Genomic DNA, 16,473 nt, shown 5'->3' on the forward strand with positions numbered 1-16,473 from the left:
TGTGGGACGATGTGGGACGGAGAGATTTCGCAGGTCTTTCCTCCCCACTTCTGTCAGACTCCACAACAAAGACTTCAACAGATCAAACACACACATTCACACATGTGCAATAAGGCTAAGTGCAATACTCTTTTTCTGACAAAGTTGTAGTTTTACTCAGCTGTACAGGGAGTGCAGAATTATTAGGCAAGTTGTATTTTTGAGGAATAATTTTATTATTGAACAACAACCATGTTCTCAATGAACCCAAAAAACACAGTAATATCAAAGCTGAATGTTTTTGGAAGTAGTTTTCAGTTTGTTTTTAGTTTTAGCTATTTTAGGGGGATATCTGTGTGTGCAGGTGACTATTACTGTGCATAATTATTAGGCAACTTAACAAAAAACAAATATATACCCATTTCAATGATTTATTTTTACCAGTGAAACCAATATAACATCTCCACATTCACAAATATACATTTCTGACATTCAAAAACAAAACAAAAACAAATCAGCGACCAATATAGCCACCTTTCTTTGCAAGGACACTCAAAAGCCTGCCATCCATGGATTCTGTCAGTGTTTTGATCTGTTCACCATCAACATTGCGTGCAGCAGCAACCACAGCCTCCCAGACACTGTTCAGAGAGGTGTACTGTTTTCCCTCCTTGTAAATCTCACATTTGATGATGGACCACAGGTTCTCAATGGGGTTCAGATCAGGTGAACAAGGAGGCCATGTCATTAGTTTTTCTTCTTTTATACCCTTTCTTGCCAGCCACGCTGTGGAGTACTTGGACGCGTGTGATGGAGCATTGTCCTGCATGAAAATCATGTTTTTCTTGAAGGATGCAGACTTCTTCCTGTACCACTGCTTGAAGAAGGTGTCTTCCAGAAACTGGCAGTAGGACTGGGAGTTGAGCTTGACTCCATCCTCAACCCGAAAAGGCCCCACAAGCTCATCTTTGATGATACCAGCCCAAACCAGTACTCCACCTCCACCTTGCTGGCGTCTGAGTGGGACTGGAGCTCTCTGCCCTTTACCAATCCAGCCACGGGCCCATCCATCTGGCCCATCAAGACTCACTCTCATTTCATCAGTCCATAAAACCTTAGAAAAATCAGTCTTGAGATATTTCTTGGCCCAGTCTTGACGTTTCAGCTTGTGTGTCTTGTTCAGTGGTGGTCGTCTTTCAGCCTTTCTTACCTTGGCCATGTCTCTGAGTATTGCACACCTTGTGCTTTTGGGCACTCCAGTGATGTTGCAGCTCTGAAATATGGCCAAACTGGTGGCAAGTGGCATCTTGGCAGCTGCACGCTTGACTTTTCTCAGTTCATGGGCAGTTATTTTGCGCCTTGGTTTTTCCACACGCTTCTTGCGACCCTGTTGACTATTTTGAATGAAACGCTTGATTGTTCGATGACCACGCTTCAGAAGCTTTGCAATTTTAAGACTGCTGCATCCCTCTGCAAGATATCTCACTATTTTTGACTTTTCTGAGCCTGTCAAGTCCTTCTTTTGACCCATTTTGCCAAAGGAAAGGAAGTTGCCTAATAATTATGCACACCTGATATAGGGTGTTGATGTCATTAGACCACACCCCTTCTCATTACAGAGATGCACATCACCTAATATGCTTAATTGGTAGTAGGCTTTCGAGCCTATACAGCTTGGAGTAAGACAACATGCATGAAGAGGATGATGTGGACAAAATACTCATTTGCCTAATAATTCTGCACTCCCTGTATATTTGTATTCTATTTTTATCCTATTGTATATATTATTTTATTTCATTTTATTCTATTCTGTACAGTTGTGTACAGTATCTTATTGTTATTGTATTCCAGTGTTCTCTGATTTTTGCTATGTAACTTTTGCACTGTCCACTTTCTGCTGTACCAAAACAAATTTCCCACGTGTGGGACTAATAAAGGTTATCTTATCTTATCTTGTCGCTGGTTGTTGTTACTTGTTGTTACTAGTAGTTACTAGTTGTTCTTACTAGTCGTCACTGGTTGTTGTTACTTGTTACTAGTAATTACTTGTAGTTACTAGTATGTACTAGTTGTTTTTACTAGTAGTTACTAGTTGTTGTTGGTATTACTGTTGACGGTGTAGCTAACATGTCGTTAATTCACATTTTTCTGTATCTACTTTTAATTTTAATTGTTTTCTCTCAGATTTCAGCTCCACCTGTGAGTGCACAGCAAAGAAAGGGGAGGGGCAGGTCGCATTAAGAGATTTGATTGGACAATCCAGTGTCAGTAATGTGTCAGTAATTAGGGATGGGTACCGGTGTCCGGTGCCATGATGGCACCGGTTCTGACATAAACGGTAGTAACCAGACCGAAAAGCAGCGCACATTTCGGTGCTTTTTTTTCCTGAGCCAATTCTAGCCAATCATTTTACGTTTCCGAGGATAGTAGGCGGGCCCAGGTACGTACGTTCTTTTAGAGCAGAGCTACAGATTAAAAATGCCCAAGGCGAAGCGGTCAGAAGTCTGGCTGTACTTCACAGCAAACTCAGCTGCCTGCAACAAGTGCTTTAAGCTGATACTGTGATACTGTCAAAGGAGGTAACACCTCAAATCTGATGAAACACCTGGCGACGCATAGCGTTTTTTTAAAAGCCGAGAAATGCGCCGTGTTTGATAGCTTGCTGCGAGACCTCACACCGAACACATCTACTGCGGGTGTGGTGCCTGTTATCGGACCTGGAGTTAGCAACATCCCCCAAGAACCCGAAGAATAGAGTCCTGGCCCCTAGCCCTGCCAGCGTAGCAGAAATGATGATGGATGATGGTGGAAGCAGCAGCCGTTCTTCTCTGCGTGAGTAGCTTCATGTTGTTCGTGTGTAATTAACGTTGAGTACGCTAACCACATTATTACATTAATGCATGTAAGGTGAACTAGCAAACACCGTCGTAGTTACATGCGGCTGTCTTCTTGTTTGATGGCAGATACTCCCTTCACCCTGGCCAAAAAGGCTAAAATGACCAAAGAAAAAGTGGAAAACAGTTAAACATGAGAGGTTTTTGGACAAAGTTTGTGTTTTTTCCATTGATTAAGCACTGCTTCCAGCCAAGAGCGAGACCATATATGCCCTATAGCTGCAGAAAAGGCTATCATTGTTATCTTTTTACAAAAAAAAAACAGCTAAACATGAGAGGTTTTTGGACCAATTTTGTGTTCTCCATTCTTTAAGCACCGGTTTGAGCACCGTTTAAGCACCGGCACCGTTTCAAAAGTACCGGTTTGGCACCGGTATCGGATAAAACCTAAACGATACCCATCCCTATCAGTAATGAAATGAACCAATGGGCTGCTGTCTTGCGAGTACAGACGTGGGTAGCGGCCCAAGAAAGCGTTCAGGTGAGACAATTGGAGCTCACTCACAGCCTTCAGTTACATGTCAGTTACACTCGTGATAAATGAGCTGCCATGGCCACACCGGGAGCTTTGAATGCAGCGCAGTGAGACGCTGTGGAGGTTCCTGCTTTACCCCAGCAGAGTCCTCTGGGCTGAATGTTCCTGTCAATCAATCATTTTATTTTGATAGTGCTAAATACTCATTTCCGCTTTCATCAGCAGCACAAACTCCGCAGCTCTGTTTTATTTTGAAAGCTTTCACAGCCTTCCCTTTAGCAGTGGTGTGTCTTATTGTGAAGGAGCAGAGCGGAAGTCACGTGTCTCTGTTTTCTCTGCGGCTCACTTTAGCCTCAGCGGCTAACTGACCAGCAGGCTGACCGTCGGCCAGAGTGCCGCCGAGCAAGCAGCTCAGTGTGCCGGTGAGTGTACCGCGTGGGACGCCGTGTAAAATCCACGGAGAGAACTTCAGGATCACAGCGAGCTGCTAACGCTGCTCTTAACCTCCATGCTCGGCTAGCAGGGCTAAGAGAGCGGCTTCCATTATCGGACGGTCCTGGTGACGGGGCTGAAGCTGTAAGGAGGAGGAGGTGGTCAGGGTGCTGCTGACGGAGCTGTGAGGAGGAGGAGGAGGAGCAGAAAACATGGCAGCTGAGGCTTGCGGTGGGAGCCGCTGCACCTCCTGCTGTTGAAGCCCGGAGAGCCGCACGGCCAGATGGAGCCTCTGTGAAGCAGCAGGATGATTGAAGGAAGGTGAGCTCGGATCAGCTACTTCTCACTGTGCGCGCGCAGTAACAGGTGAGCTGAAGCCGAACTTTCAGAGTGTGTGTTTGAGCCCCTTAAATCAGAGGATTTCTTAATGTACCCTGGTCGGAGCTGCTCTTCTGTCTGTGTCAGTCACGAGTTCAGGTGAATGATTGAGCTGCTGACACAGGACACCTGTCCTCAGGTGTGTGCTGACGCCAGCAGCAGTTCCTGGTTACTCATTGATAATAGATTAACCCTGTGATCAGTCGACCTGAGAGCTGATTGGAAGTTTAGGCCAATGCTGTGACCTCTGACCCCTCAGTGAGTGCAGAGTGTGACTGATGAACTCTCTCTCTCTCTCACTGCAGCAGTGTAATGTAAGGCCATGCTCGCTCGCCCACCATGACCAGTGTCACGCTGCGGTACTTCTGTTATGGCTGCCTCGTCACCTCGGCCACCTGGTCCTTCCTGCTCTTCCTGTATTTCTCCATGGGGGCGGAGCCTGACCGCGGCAGGATCCCCGTGAGGCAACGCGGGCAGCCGATCACTGAAGGTGTGGCCGATCGTAGAGGGGGGCGTCGGCCTCTGCTGCCCAGTAAGGGAGTGGAGCTTTCACCAGAGATGGGTGAGTGTCTGCGGCGCGTTCAGGTACTGCTTGGAGAGCAGCAGTGATGGTGGAGTAAGGAGGGGGGGGCTGAGAGAGTGTCAGTGATGACCTGTTTTCAGATTCTTTGTAAACCAGAGGTCTGTTGGACTACATGAATAATAACTGGCAAATGGGGGCGGGGCCAAGTCTCTGATGATGTCATGATTAACGCCTCTGTGTGTGTGTGTGAGATGATGTGATGTGTCATCCTCTGTGTCTGTCTGCAGGGATGATCTTCAACGAGGCGGATCAGGAGGTTCGGGACAGCGGCTACCACCGCCACGCCTTCAACGTCCTCATCTCCAACAGGCTGGGCTTCCACCGCCAGCTGCCCGAAACCAGAGACGCCCAGTAAGAAGCTGATACTGGACACACTGGGGCCTTTGTGTGTCTGTCTTCCAGTAAATCTGAGTTAACTTTGTGGTTTCTGTAGAGCGAGCTCAGTCAGGTGTAACGACCATAAAAACGTGAAGCGCCCCGTAGCTGCGTGCAGGTGTCGGCGGTGACCCGGCGACTGTTCTCAGGTCTGCCGCGTCACTGTCCGGATCACCTGAAGCCGACCATAGTCACGTGTAGCTGCAACTTGCTGTGACGTCACGCGATGTGTCAGCGTGCAGATGAGCCCGGCTGTTTACCCATGATGCCTCTCTCTCAGGTGTCGCGAGAAGTCCTATCCCGTGGCTCTACCTTCTGCCAGCGTCGTAATCTGTTTCTTCAACGAGGCGCTCTCCGCCCTGCTCAGGACCGTGCACAGCGTGCTGGACCGCACGCCGGCCTACCTGCTGCACGAGATCATCCTGGTGGACGACCACAGTGAGCTGGGTAATGGCGAGCCCGTTGCTGCGATTCGATTGGTGCGGGGCTCGGCCCGTGGCTCATGGCGGATGTTTGTTTGTGTGCAGAGGAGCTGAAGGACGAGCTGGACCGTTACGTCAGGGCGGAGCTTCAGGGGAAAGTCCAGCTGGTGAGGAACCAGAGGAGGGAAGGACTCATCAGAGGACGCATGATTGGAGCCTCACATGCTACAGGTGCGTCCTCGTCACCTGCTTTCCTTACTCTATCCTTGTTTCCTGGAGGATGAAGAACCCTCCTTTACCTCTTTAGGCCTCTCTCTCTTCCTCCATTAACCGTTTGAAAGCCAGAGTCTGGCGTTGTACGTGCACAGCTCTGAGCAAAAGTCTTGAGCCCCCTCCCTCATGTTTTTAAATGAGACAAAAGTGCAGCAATTTATTGAAATGTGTAAACGTGCGTGTAAATCAGTCAGAATCAGGGTCTGCACATACACGTGTAAAACAAGTGTTTGGGGGGAAGACCTTCATCCTTCAGAACAGCTCTGTTTCATCTCTGGACCCTCAGGAATAGCTTTTTGAACTTCCTGAAGGATGCTCCGGTACAAGGACTGGATTGGAAAAGCAGCCAAAGATGAGAAAGAGCTCTAGAAAGCCAGAGATCTGTTGCTCAAGAGCACTTCAAAAATACAGAAAACTATAAGGAAATGACAGGCGGCTCAAGACTTTTGCACAGCACTGCAACCATGTGGACAGAAGTATTTGGTCTCACCTGTTAAGCTTTGAATTCAGGTGTTTTTAGGAGGCTTTACAAGCATCTGAGGGGGCGGGCCTTCTGATCAGGTCAGGTAGATCACAGTCTGACTGACCTGTGTGCGCGTCCAGGTGAGGTGCTTGTGTTTCTGGACAGCCACTGCGAGGTGAACCAGGCGTGGCTGCAGCCGCTGCTGGCGCCCATCCAGAAGGACCACCGCACTGTCGTCTGCCCCGTCATCGACATCATCTCCGCCGACACGCTCGCCTACTCGCCCTCCCCCATCGTCAGGGGTGGCTTCAACTGGGGGCTGCACTTCAAGTGGGACCCTGTGCCCCCCTCCGAGCTCAGCGGGCCTGAGGGAGCATCCGGACCCATCAGGTGACTCACTGACGCTTTAACAGCCACGAGGTACAGTTTGGGTCTGACCTCTAACTCCTCCCCCCTCCCTCTGCTCCCCCTCAGGTCCCCCACCATGGCAGGTGGGCTGTTCGCTATGAACAGGAAGTACTTTAACGAGCTCGGCCAATACGACGCCGGCATGGACATCTGGGGGGGAGAGAACCTGGAAATCTCCTTCAGGGTGAGACTGTTTTACTGACGGTCAGTGAAGGCGTCGTTAAAGGAGCAGTCACACATTTCTCTCAGTTGTCTAAGGAGCTTGGAAAGAAAAGCGTCTGGACTTCTTTGAGTTGCTTGAAGACGTTTCACCTCTCATCCGAGAAGCTTCTTCAGTTCTAAGGGTCAAATGGTGGCGAGTCCCAGATTTAAACCTAGTGGGAGTTTCCCCCCAAAGAGGGACAAAGGACCCCCTGATGATCCTCTACCTAATCACATGAGCCAAGGTGTGAAAGTGGGCGTGGGTCCCAATCAGCCGGGGTTTCGGGTGAGCTCATTGTTAAACCTGGCCCCACCCTATCATGTGATTTCCTGAGGTCAGATGGCCCAGGGTGTGAGTGGGCGTTAAGGCGTCCGCCATTGACCCTTAGAACTGAAGAAGCTTCTCGGATGAGAGGTGAAACATCTTCAAGCAACTTAAAGAAGTCCAGACGCTTTTCTTTCCAAGCTCCTTAGACTACGATGACCTGGATGACTGAGAACCTTCACAGACATTTCTCTCAGTTAGCAGTTAGCTTAGTGCACAGACAGGAAGTGGTGGGAGGAGGGGAGAGCAGATGCTGCTACACCTTCTCGCTGTCTCGCTCAGATCTGGATGTGCGGTGGTCAGCTGTTCATCATCCCGTGCTCCAGAGTCGGCCATATCTTCAGGAAACGGCGGCCCTACGGCTCGCCGGGCGGCCACGACACCATGGCCCATAATTCCCTGCGGCTGGCACACGTGTGGATGGACGGGTACAAGGTAAACACACACACACAGAAACACGTGCTCACTCTCTGGATGGCAGCACAGCCTCTGACCTCACTTCCTGTGCCTCTCTCATCCAATCAGGAGCAGTATCTCTCTTTGCGTCCAGAGCTGCGCAACCGGAGTTACGGCGACATCGGCGAGCGCGTGGCGTTGAGGAAGCGGCTGCAGTGCCATTCATTCCGCTGGTACCTGGATACGGTCTACCCTGAGATGCAGACTGCGGCCAACGGCAACAAGCAGCAGCCCCTGTTCATCAACAAGGGCCTGAAGCGGCCCAAAGTCCTGCAGCGAGGACGGGTACCTGAACTCACCATTCATTCGTGTCTGTCCCTGTCACATGACCTTCCTTCATGTTTCCGTCCTCTGTGTCCGCCATCTTCCAGCTACGGAACCTCGCCATCAGACGCTGTCTGGTTGCCCAGGGCCGGGCCAGTCAGAAGGGCGGCGCTGTCGTTCTGCGACCGTGTGACCCCCGAGACCCTGATCAGGTGATCCGATCACATGACCACACGCAGCATCGGTGTACCGAATCACCGCAGAGATTTGTGATTCCTGGCGGCAGCAGGGGTGGAGCTAAAGTACACGTTTACACAAACGTAAAATATAGACATAACCATGGTAACATCTTCAAAGCAAACGTGACAGTAAAGGCTCGCACTCATTGGCTAACGACCTATGATTGACAAGTCATTACCCAATGAAAAGCCTGTGACTCTAACGATGTGTTCACACCGAACGCGATAGACGCGAGCGAAAACGCCCCAAACGCCCCTAATTTGACGCGTGCACATTCGCACCTCGACGTGTGTCCAACACAAATCCATCGCGCCTCAAAATTGCATATTTTGACGCGCGTGAACCGGAAATGTGGGAGGAAGTTGTGCCAGACGGTATCTTTGCTAGATGGCAGGTGTCGAGCTAGCGTTTGAAGAGAGAGTCTCCCTCCTCTATTTACTGTGGAGAGCAGAGCAGCGGCGTTAAGGACGTCCTCGCCGTACCTGGGTCCGGTCCTCCAGAGGCGTGAGCAGTTTGGTGAGTTTCACCACTTGCTCAAGGAGCAGCGCCTGGATGACGGCCGATTTCAGCGATATCACCATCTTTCACTCGCCCAGTTTGAGGACCTGCTGTCCCATCGGTCCCAGGATCACCCGCCTAGACACCAACTACAGGCGCTCAATCCCACCTGCAGAGCGCCCGTCCATCTGCCTGAGGTTAGTAAAAGTCTTTAATACGGTAGTCCTTTATTGATACCTGTGCTAATATATGCTAAACTATCGTTTATACACTGCTAACATGGCTGTGGTATGCTATCAGTGAATGCCGTCGGTGATTACTGATAGCAAACTGTGGTATGGAGACGACTGTGTATCATATTTCTAGTGATACTCGACAGTTCTCATCAAGTCCCGATTTAATTCGATTTATGCTGTTATCAGTGTTAGCAATGATAGCATGGCTGTGGTGTCTATCAATGTATGCTCTCGGTGTTTGCTGATATCAAACTGTGGTATGAGGCCCACTGTGGGTTAATCTTTGTAGTGATACTCACTCCCTTATTTTTTTTTATTTAGACCTGGTTTAATTCTGGTATAGTTGAATATTTGTATATAATCCCCGCAGCTGTCAGACTCTATAACAGGGGTCAGCAGCCTTTCTTTAAACTGAGAGTTAGATAAAATTGTGAAGTTTGGTTCATCTTTAGTTATATGGTTCTGTCTAGCATATTCTATCTTGATATGCTGTCTTATCACAGGTTAACTTTTCAAAAATATTAACAATGATTTAAGCAAGGAAAGGGCTACATGTCAACATAGAACTCTTTATTTCTATTAATGTCTTACTTCATTCCTACCTGATTGACATGTTGAGGAATTATGAGTGATTGGCTCACTGTAGGGGTAAAAGTTGCTACCAATCAAATTATATGTTAAAGTTAAAACAAAACACAACTGACTGTTTTATATTATATCTAATATATATTATGTAATTATCCTTATAATTACAAAATGTTTTATGTAAGATTTAAGTTTTGTAATTTAAATCTGACATCACAAAAGTATTTTGGAATTTGAATAATGTATTTTGTAACTGCAGTACACATAATACTAATTTTGAACAATTTTGTCCAGGTTCCTTGCCACCGGGGACTCCTTCAGGACCATCGCGTTCAGTTTCAGAGTCGGTGTGTCCACAGTGTGCCCGATCACCCCCCAGGTAGCGACGGCCATCTGGGACTGTCTAGTGGACGACTTCATGGCTGTGCCTTCACCTGGAGACTGGCGGTCCATCACAGAGGGATTCCAGGAGCGCTGGAACTTCCCTCTCTGCTGTGGAGCTCTGGATGGGAAACACGTCCAGACAAAGGCACCCCATATATCATATAGGAGACACACACATTGATATACACTAAATATTTATTCCATTTCTTTTTTTGTGGTGCCCAAATTTATGCACCTGCTTGATTTTGTTTAAACAATTATTGCACACTTTTTGTAAATCCAGTAAACTTCTTTTAACTTCTCAAATATCACTGTGTGTCTCCTGTATGATATATTTAACTGACATTTTTTATTGTAACAACCAACGATTTATACAGGAAAATAATGGCTATTAACAAGGTTGCCCAAACTTTTGCATCCCACTGTCTTAGTATATTCTGTCATTAGTATAATATGAAATAAATTCTACATGTGTCAAGTCGTGTGCCAACATTTGCTGTGTAGTAGAACTGAGACATTAGTCATTATAAAAATTTATTTGAAATAATATTAAAATTCTCAAACAGAAAAACATTAAACATAAATATATAAAATATAAGTATTTACAGAGAGACAGGAATAAAAAGGACCCAGCTGCTCTCCAGAGCAGGAACAAGGCTGAGGAGGAAATGCGCCATTGGAGACTGGCGTAGCCTCTTAAGGGACACCAGGATGGCCAGCTCCACCGCCGATGGACCGTCCTGGGACCAGTCCCTCATCTGCCTCGGAGCTGTCCTCCTCTCTGGGCCTGTAAAACAGCACAAAACACAAAGAAATGAGAAGGCTGCTACTAGATTTTAATTTCAACATTGAAAAAAAACAAAACAACAGGATATAATCAGATTAGTTGTAGATATTTAGTAAAGGTGATCACAAGGGAATCCCACCGAGTAAAAAGCTATCAGTGCTGCTGTACATCTGATGCTACAATTACATACCTGTGGGTGCAGCAGCAGGAGCTCAGGGACTGGGGAGCAAGGAGAAGCAACAGGGGATGCTCTGCTGCAGAATCAGTTGGTTCTATCAAGACAATATTAAATGTTAACAGGTTTTAAACAATAGTCATAGAGAAAGTATATACAGTGGTCCCTCATTTATTGCAGCAGGGGTTGTCAGAATAACTAGCCCCTCGCCACGCGCACTATACACTTTTTTCCCCACACACATGAACATTAGTCACAGTTCTCACAAGTTGATTCTCAAAGTGCAAACCTTTGTAGATTGCAAAACGTAAAAGTATTATGCCGTGTTTTGTCTTCATCTGCCTGCCACTTTCGTGCGCCTTTTTCCCTCCCGGTGCAGGTGTGTATTTCCGAATGAGGGTCATAGTTATGGGTGTTTTTGTGCTGTTTTATCTATTGGACGTGATGGTTATCAAAACAAAACATGATAAATTTGACAAGCGCAGGAGACACAGCACGGAGATTTGTCAATCAGGCTGCAGAATGCAATGCTGTACTGTGCAAAAAAAAAAAAAAAAAAATCAGCGAAAAAGCGAGGCAGTGACGGATGAGCGGGACCACTGTGTGCTGTTTATTAATAAACAAAATATATTCCTATATGACAACATGCATAAAAGCAGAACGGTATTTGTACATCAGTGGGAAAATAGCGGTGGCTTGCTAGCTTTTGTGCGGCTTCCTCGGGTCAGTGAAAAATGTAAAAAGAGAAATGAATGAACTCACCAGGTTGCCCGATCTCTTCACGTTTCTTCCTCCGAGCTCGGTCCTTTATATTCCTGTCTCGGTACAGAAAACAGCTGGTGTCGTACAGCTCCGGGTTGTTTGCTATGGCGTTGATTAGCCTTTCCTCCATTGAAGAATGAAGGGCTTTGGTTTGATCTGCCCCTTTGACCTAGGTTACAGCCACGTCACCAGGCTCCTGATTGGTTGTCGCGGCGCGATTTGACGCTGGAGTTCAGATTTTTCCAACTCGAGCGATAGAGGCGAAACACGCATATGCACAAAATGCAACACAAAAACTGACGCGCGTGGTTTTTTTTCGCGAGTCAAACGCACCAGACGCTGTACACTGACGCGCGTTTCACGCGTTTTGGCGTTTTCGTGACGCAAATCTGCTTCCGAATTTTCGCGGGACCCGTGTCATCGCGCTTTTCCATTGACTTTACATGTAAACCTGACGCTCTGGCCGCCTCTATCGCGTTCGGTGTGAACACACCGTAATGATGTTTCAAAGCCCAGAGGTCAGCTGAACGTTGTTTCTCACACACCTCTGTCCAATCAGGCTTCGAGTCTTTGCTGGGCTCCGCCCCTGACGATGCAGGCTCTCCCGACCCACACCTCACGGCTTCATAAACGAGTCAGCGACTTCACTGATCGCCAGTGTTGCCAACTCCTCAGTAAGGAAAATCGCTATTGGGTGTCCTAAAAGTCACTAGAAGTCGCTAAATGACGTCATCACCTAATTTGCATAATTGGTCACGCTAATATAATTGTAACCTATGTTGTTGGAGAGAGAAATAACATCGTGGAAGAGACATAAAGTGAGTAAAAAACGTCCTAAATGCATTTAGAGTTTATTTAGAACTACAAATTAAATTTCTTTTAGCAATTATTGTTTTTTTAATGTCACAATTCCAACCCTGCTCCTTTACCCAGGCTTGGACCGGCAAAAGTGACCCGAAATAGGCACTCTGGTGGAGTTACTTTGTGTTTGTGTGTGTTTATAAGTAGTTTTAAACCTTGTGATCCACAAAACAGCATAAGAGTAAAAGATTAAAAGAAGAACTGACTGCGTTACAGCACCCGCTGCTTGTTGAGAGTAAAAGCGATACGCGCTTTCACGTCTTTTTTTAGCGACTTTTTATAGAAAAAAAGTCGCTAGGGGGTCAGAAAACTCGCTAAATATAGCGACAAAGTCGCTAAGTTGGCAACACTGCTGATCGCACGTTTTTAATAAACACAATTGTTTATCACAATAAGGCTGCGTTCACACCGAACGCGATAGAGGCGAGCGAAAACGCCCTAAACGCCCCTAATTTGACGCGTGCACATTCGCACCTCAACGCGTGTCCAAGAAAAACCCATCGCGCCTCAAAATTGCATCTTTCCACGCGCGTGGACCGGAAATGTGGGAGGAAGTTGTGCCAGATGTGTTGTGCTGCAGATGTCCTCTGAATAAACACATTATCTTGTTAGCGGAAAGGTATTTGCACATCAGTGGGAAAATAGCGGGACAGTAGGCGGGCTTGCTAGCTTTTGCGCGGCTTTATCGGGTCAGTCTGAAAATTAAAAAGGAGAATGAATGAACTTACCAGGTTGCCCGATCTCCTCACTTCTGTGCCTCCAAGCTCGGTCCTTTTTATTCCTGTCTCGGTAGAAGTAGCAGCTGGCATCATACAGCTCTGGGTGACTAGCCACGGCAGTGATGAGTTTTTCCTCCATACTGAATGAAGAATGAAGGGCTTTGGTTTGATCTGCCCCTGTGACCTGGTTACAGCCACGTCACCGGCCTCCTGATTGGTTGTCGGGGCGCGATTTGACGCCGGAGTTCATATTTTCCAACTCCAGCTGTTGGCGCGGTACGGGCGTGTGCACAAAATGCAACACACAATCTGACACGCGTGGTTTTCTTCGCGAGTCAAACGCGCCCCACGCGGTACACTGACGCGCGTTTCACGGGCTTTGGCGTTTTCGCGACGCAAATCTGCTTCCGCATGTTCGCCGGATGCGCAATCGCGTGTCATCGCGCTCTTTCCATTGACTTTACATGTACACCTGACGCTCTGGCCGCCTCTATCGCGTTCGGTGTGTGCGCACCGTAAGAGCGTCTGTCTTCACCGTGACCTTTAACCTTTAACCCTTTACGTGTGCAGGACTGGGCGTACGACGAGGAGGGTCAGCTGATCCTCGCAGGTCTGCTGTGTCTGGATGTGTCAGAGGTCAGGACTTTTGACCCCCCGAGACTGATGAAGTGTCACGGCTCGGGGGGGTCGCAGCAGTGGAGCCTGGGGGTGAGACACACAGGGTCCTCACAGTGTGGGCGGGGCTTACTGTTATCAGGAGGAGGAATCAGTGTCATGTGTCCTTCTGTGTTTCCTGTAGAAGTCCAACCGGATCTACCAGGTCTCCGTCGGTCAGTGTCTCGCAGCCGTGTCTCAACCAATAGGACAGAAAGGTTACGTCTCCATGGCGATATGTGATGGCTCACAGACGCAGCAGTGGCAGCTGGAGGCCTGAGGAGGACGCTGCGGCACCATGGACGGAGGGACGGACTGATCTCCGATTCTCACCTGCTTATTTGATGTTTCGTGTTTTTCATTTTAAACTTGATGTTTCAATCGCAGAAGAACTCCACCACGCCGCACGCCACACCCAGGCACGCCTGGAACTCCTTCAAGGTCCTTTTAAGGACCTGGAAAGTCCTGGAGTCTGGCGTCGCGGTCGGACTGATTTAATCTGATCCGTGATCTGATGTTTACTTGATTTCATCATGATTTCAGTTCATATCTGGAGCCGTGTGCTCGCTTTTTATGTCTGCGTCAGCCTTCATCATGTGAGCTCTGAGGCGTCTCCGACCTCAGAGAAGCACTGCAGTGTTTACTGTAGGGTTTTTATCGCATTCACACAGGAAGTGCTTCCAAAGCAGCGCGGCGACGGCACTTCCTGTCCTCCTCAGGTCAAAGGTTGCTGTAAGTCCAGAGGTTTTGCTTCAGAGGTCTGTTAGCTGCAGAGAGCTGGAATAAAACTGAACACTCGCTCACTGAAGGACTCGGAGCGTCGTCGCTGCTCTCGTGTCTCCTCGTGGAAGCCTGATGATGCTGACCTGCCGCTCGTGCACAAGGATCACGTCTGCAGTTATTTCTAATGAGAAGCTTCCTCGATGAAGTTGGTGCGAGCATGCACGTGAGATCAGTTCTGATGCCACCGATGATAGGAAGGAAGGGGGAGCTTACTTACTGTCAGGGTAATCCACAGTAGGCGTCACAGCCACTTTCCCTCGAGCAGGTTGTTCCCCACGCTCGCTGAAACATTTCCGTTGCAGCGTGTCAGAACAGGAAGCGCTGCCATGCTGTCACAGCAGCGACTCGCTCTTTAACCCTCGTTAACCGTGAAGGTCAGAATGTTGTAAATGTGAGTTTGTAGAATAAAAAGTGAGGATGTGAACCTTTATTTTAAAATTTTGACTGTTTTAAATCCACAGCTACAGGAGAAATATCCATGAATGTGCAGATTAATATTTACACAAATATACTGAAATGTTAGTTTGTTTGATTAAACCTGTCAGATCAGTGACACTGCTTAACTGCGCCCTCTAGAGTCACATGCTCAGAGTTGTGTTTCAGTGACATCTAGTGGCCAAACACGAGACAGCAGCAGGGTGTAAATGATGTAAACACAGTTCAGTGAAGACGGCCCGGTGGCTCAGCCCGTTCTGCAGTAGCTGGGAGGAGGCATGCACACAACATGGCCGATGGCGTAAACGCCGCGCTCCACCCATCGTAGCAGCTGCAGTGTTGTCAGCGGTGAGCTCGGGCTGCGAGGTCACCAATGACTGTAAATGATCCTGAAAAAGCCTTGTGTTCATCTGGATGTCTTCAGTGGGACGCGTGTTGTCATCAGCTGACTTTGTCAGTCTCAGCTGCCTGCAGCTCTCTGACCTTTGACCTTAAACACTGCCCGTGTGTCAGTTTACAGTAAATGTGCCCACAGTCTGTGAAGGCTAACCTGACACTGTTCATATCCTCCCTGGTGAATTTGATGTGTCCACCGAGTTAATGTGATCGGTGAACTGTGGTAATTCCTGAGATTTGATTTTCACCCAGGTGTCATCCACCTGAACCAATGCCAGTGACGTGGTGGTGTTCCAGGGTAGGATAGCAGAGCCCTCTTTTCCACTTCTTCCATGTACAAGTTGGGTGAATCTGGCACACGCATGTTTCTGCTTGTAGCACTGACCCTTGTATGTACTGACCTCACAGCCTATTGTTAGTCAGTGCTGCTGGTGTCAGTCAGTACTGTTTATAAGGTTGGAGACCTGCAGTCAGCTGACAGTGACGGAGTCACCTGATGATGATGTGCAGGTTAACAGAAGCACCGGTGTGTGAGACAGGCTGGACCCTCCATAACCTGTGAAAATGATCATATATCCAAACTTTTTTTAGTCTTTAAATTCAGAAACAAATCTAAATGTGTCCCGTGTGTTGTCAGCACCACCCAATGAAAATGACGAACCCTCTGCACCACCAGTCCGACTCGGGAGGTAAAAATGTTTCCCTCTGATGTCAGATAATGAGTTAGGGATGGAGGGGGAGAGGAACCTAAAGCAGGTAAAGGAGCACAGGGGGTGGGGCTTGGAAGGAGGGCCACAGTTTCAGAACAGAAACCGCGCCATCCTCCTTTCTAAGGCTTTCCTGTCTGATAATAATAATAATAATACATTTTATTTGAGGGCGCCTTTCAGAAACCCAAGGTCACCTTACAAAGAACAAAATTAATAAAAGGAGCAATAGTCATAAAATAAATAAAATAAGTTAAAATTGCAAAACAGAACTTGACAACAGATAAAATCAGCACTAAAGCGAATAAACCAGTTTGAACAGA

The 16,473-nt window shown here is 47.8% G+C and overlaps 1 protein-coding gene across 3 annotated transcripts; it reads left to right on the top strand.

The window, feature by feature from the left end:
* Positions 1-3,635: 3,635 nt before the first annotated feature.
* galnt11 (UDP-N-acetyl-alpha-D-galactosamine:polypeptide N-acetylgalactosaminyltransferase 11 (GalNAc-T11)) lies at positions 3,636-16,473 on the top strand. 3 transcript variants are annotated; one of them, XM_019355564.2, is made up of 12 exons: positions 3,636-4,146; positions 4,464-4,720; positions 4,969-5,092; positions 5,397-5,563; positions 5,644-5,769; positions 6,415-6,664; positions 6,749-6,866; positions 7,491-7,643; positions 7,734-7,949; positions 8,036-8,248; positions 13,746-13,883; positions 13,975-16,473. In XM_019355564.2, the coding sequence occupies exons 2-12, from the start codon at positions 4,498-4,500 to the stop codon at positions 14,107-14,109; spliced, it is 1,863 nt and encodes a 620-aa protein (XP_019211109.1). In that variant the 5' UTR covers positions 3,636-4,146; positions 4,464-4,497; the 3' UTR covers positions 14,110-16,473. The 3 variants fall into 3 exon arrangements, with proteins under 3 accessions (XP_019211109.1, XP_019211110.1, XP_025766136.1); XM_019355565.2 differs by having other exon boundaries at positions 3,637-4,101; XM_025910351.1 differs by having other exon boundaries at positions 3,639-4,101; positions 8,036-8,140.

This window comes from Oreochromis niloticus, linkage group LG9, assembly GCF_001858045.2.
Source record: "Oreochromis niloticus isolate F11D_XX linkage group LG9, O_niloticus_UMD_NMBU, whole genome shotgun sequence".
Taxonomy (NCBI): domain Eukaryota; kingdom Metazoa; phylum Chordata; class Actinopteri; order Cichliformes; family Cichlidae; genus Oreochromis; species Oreochromis niloticus.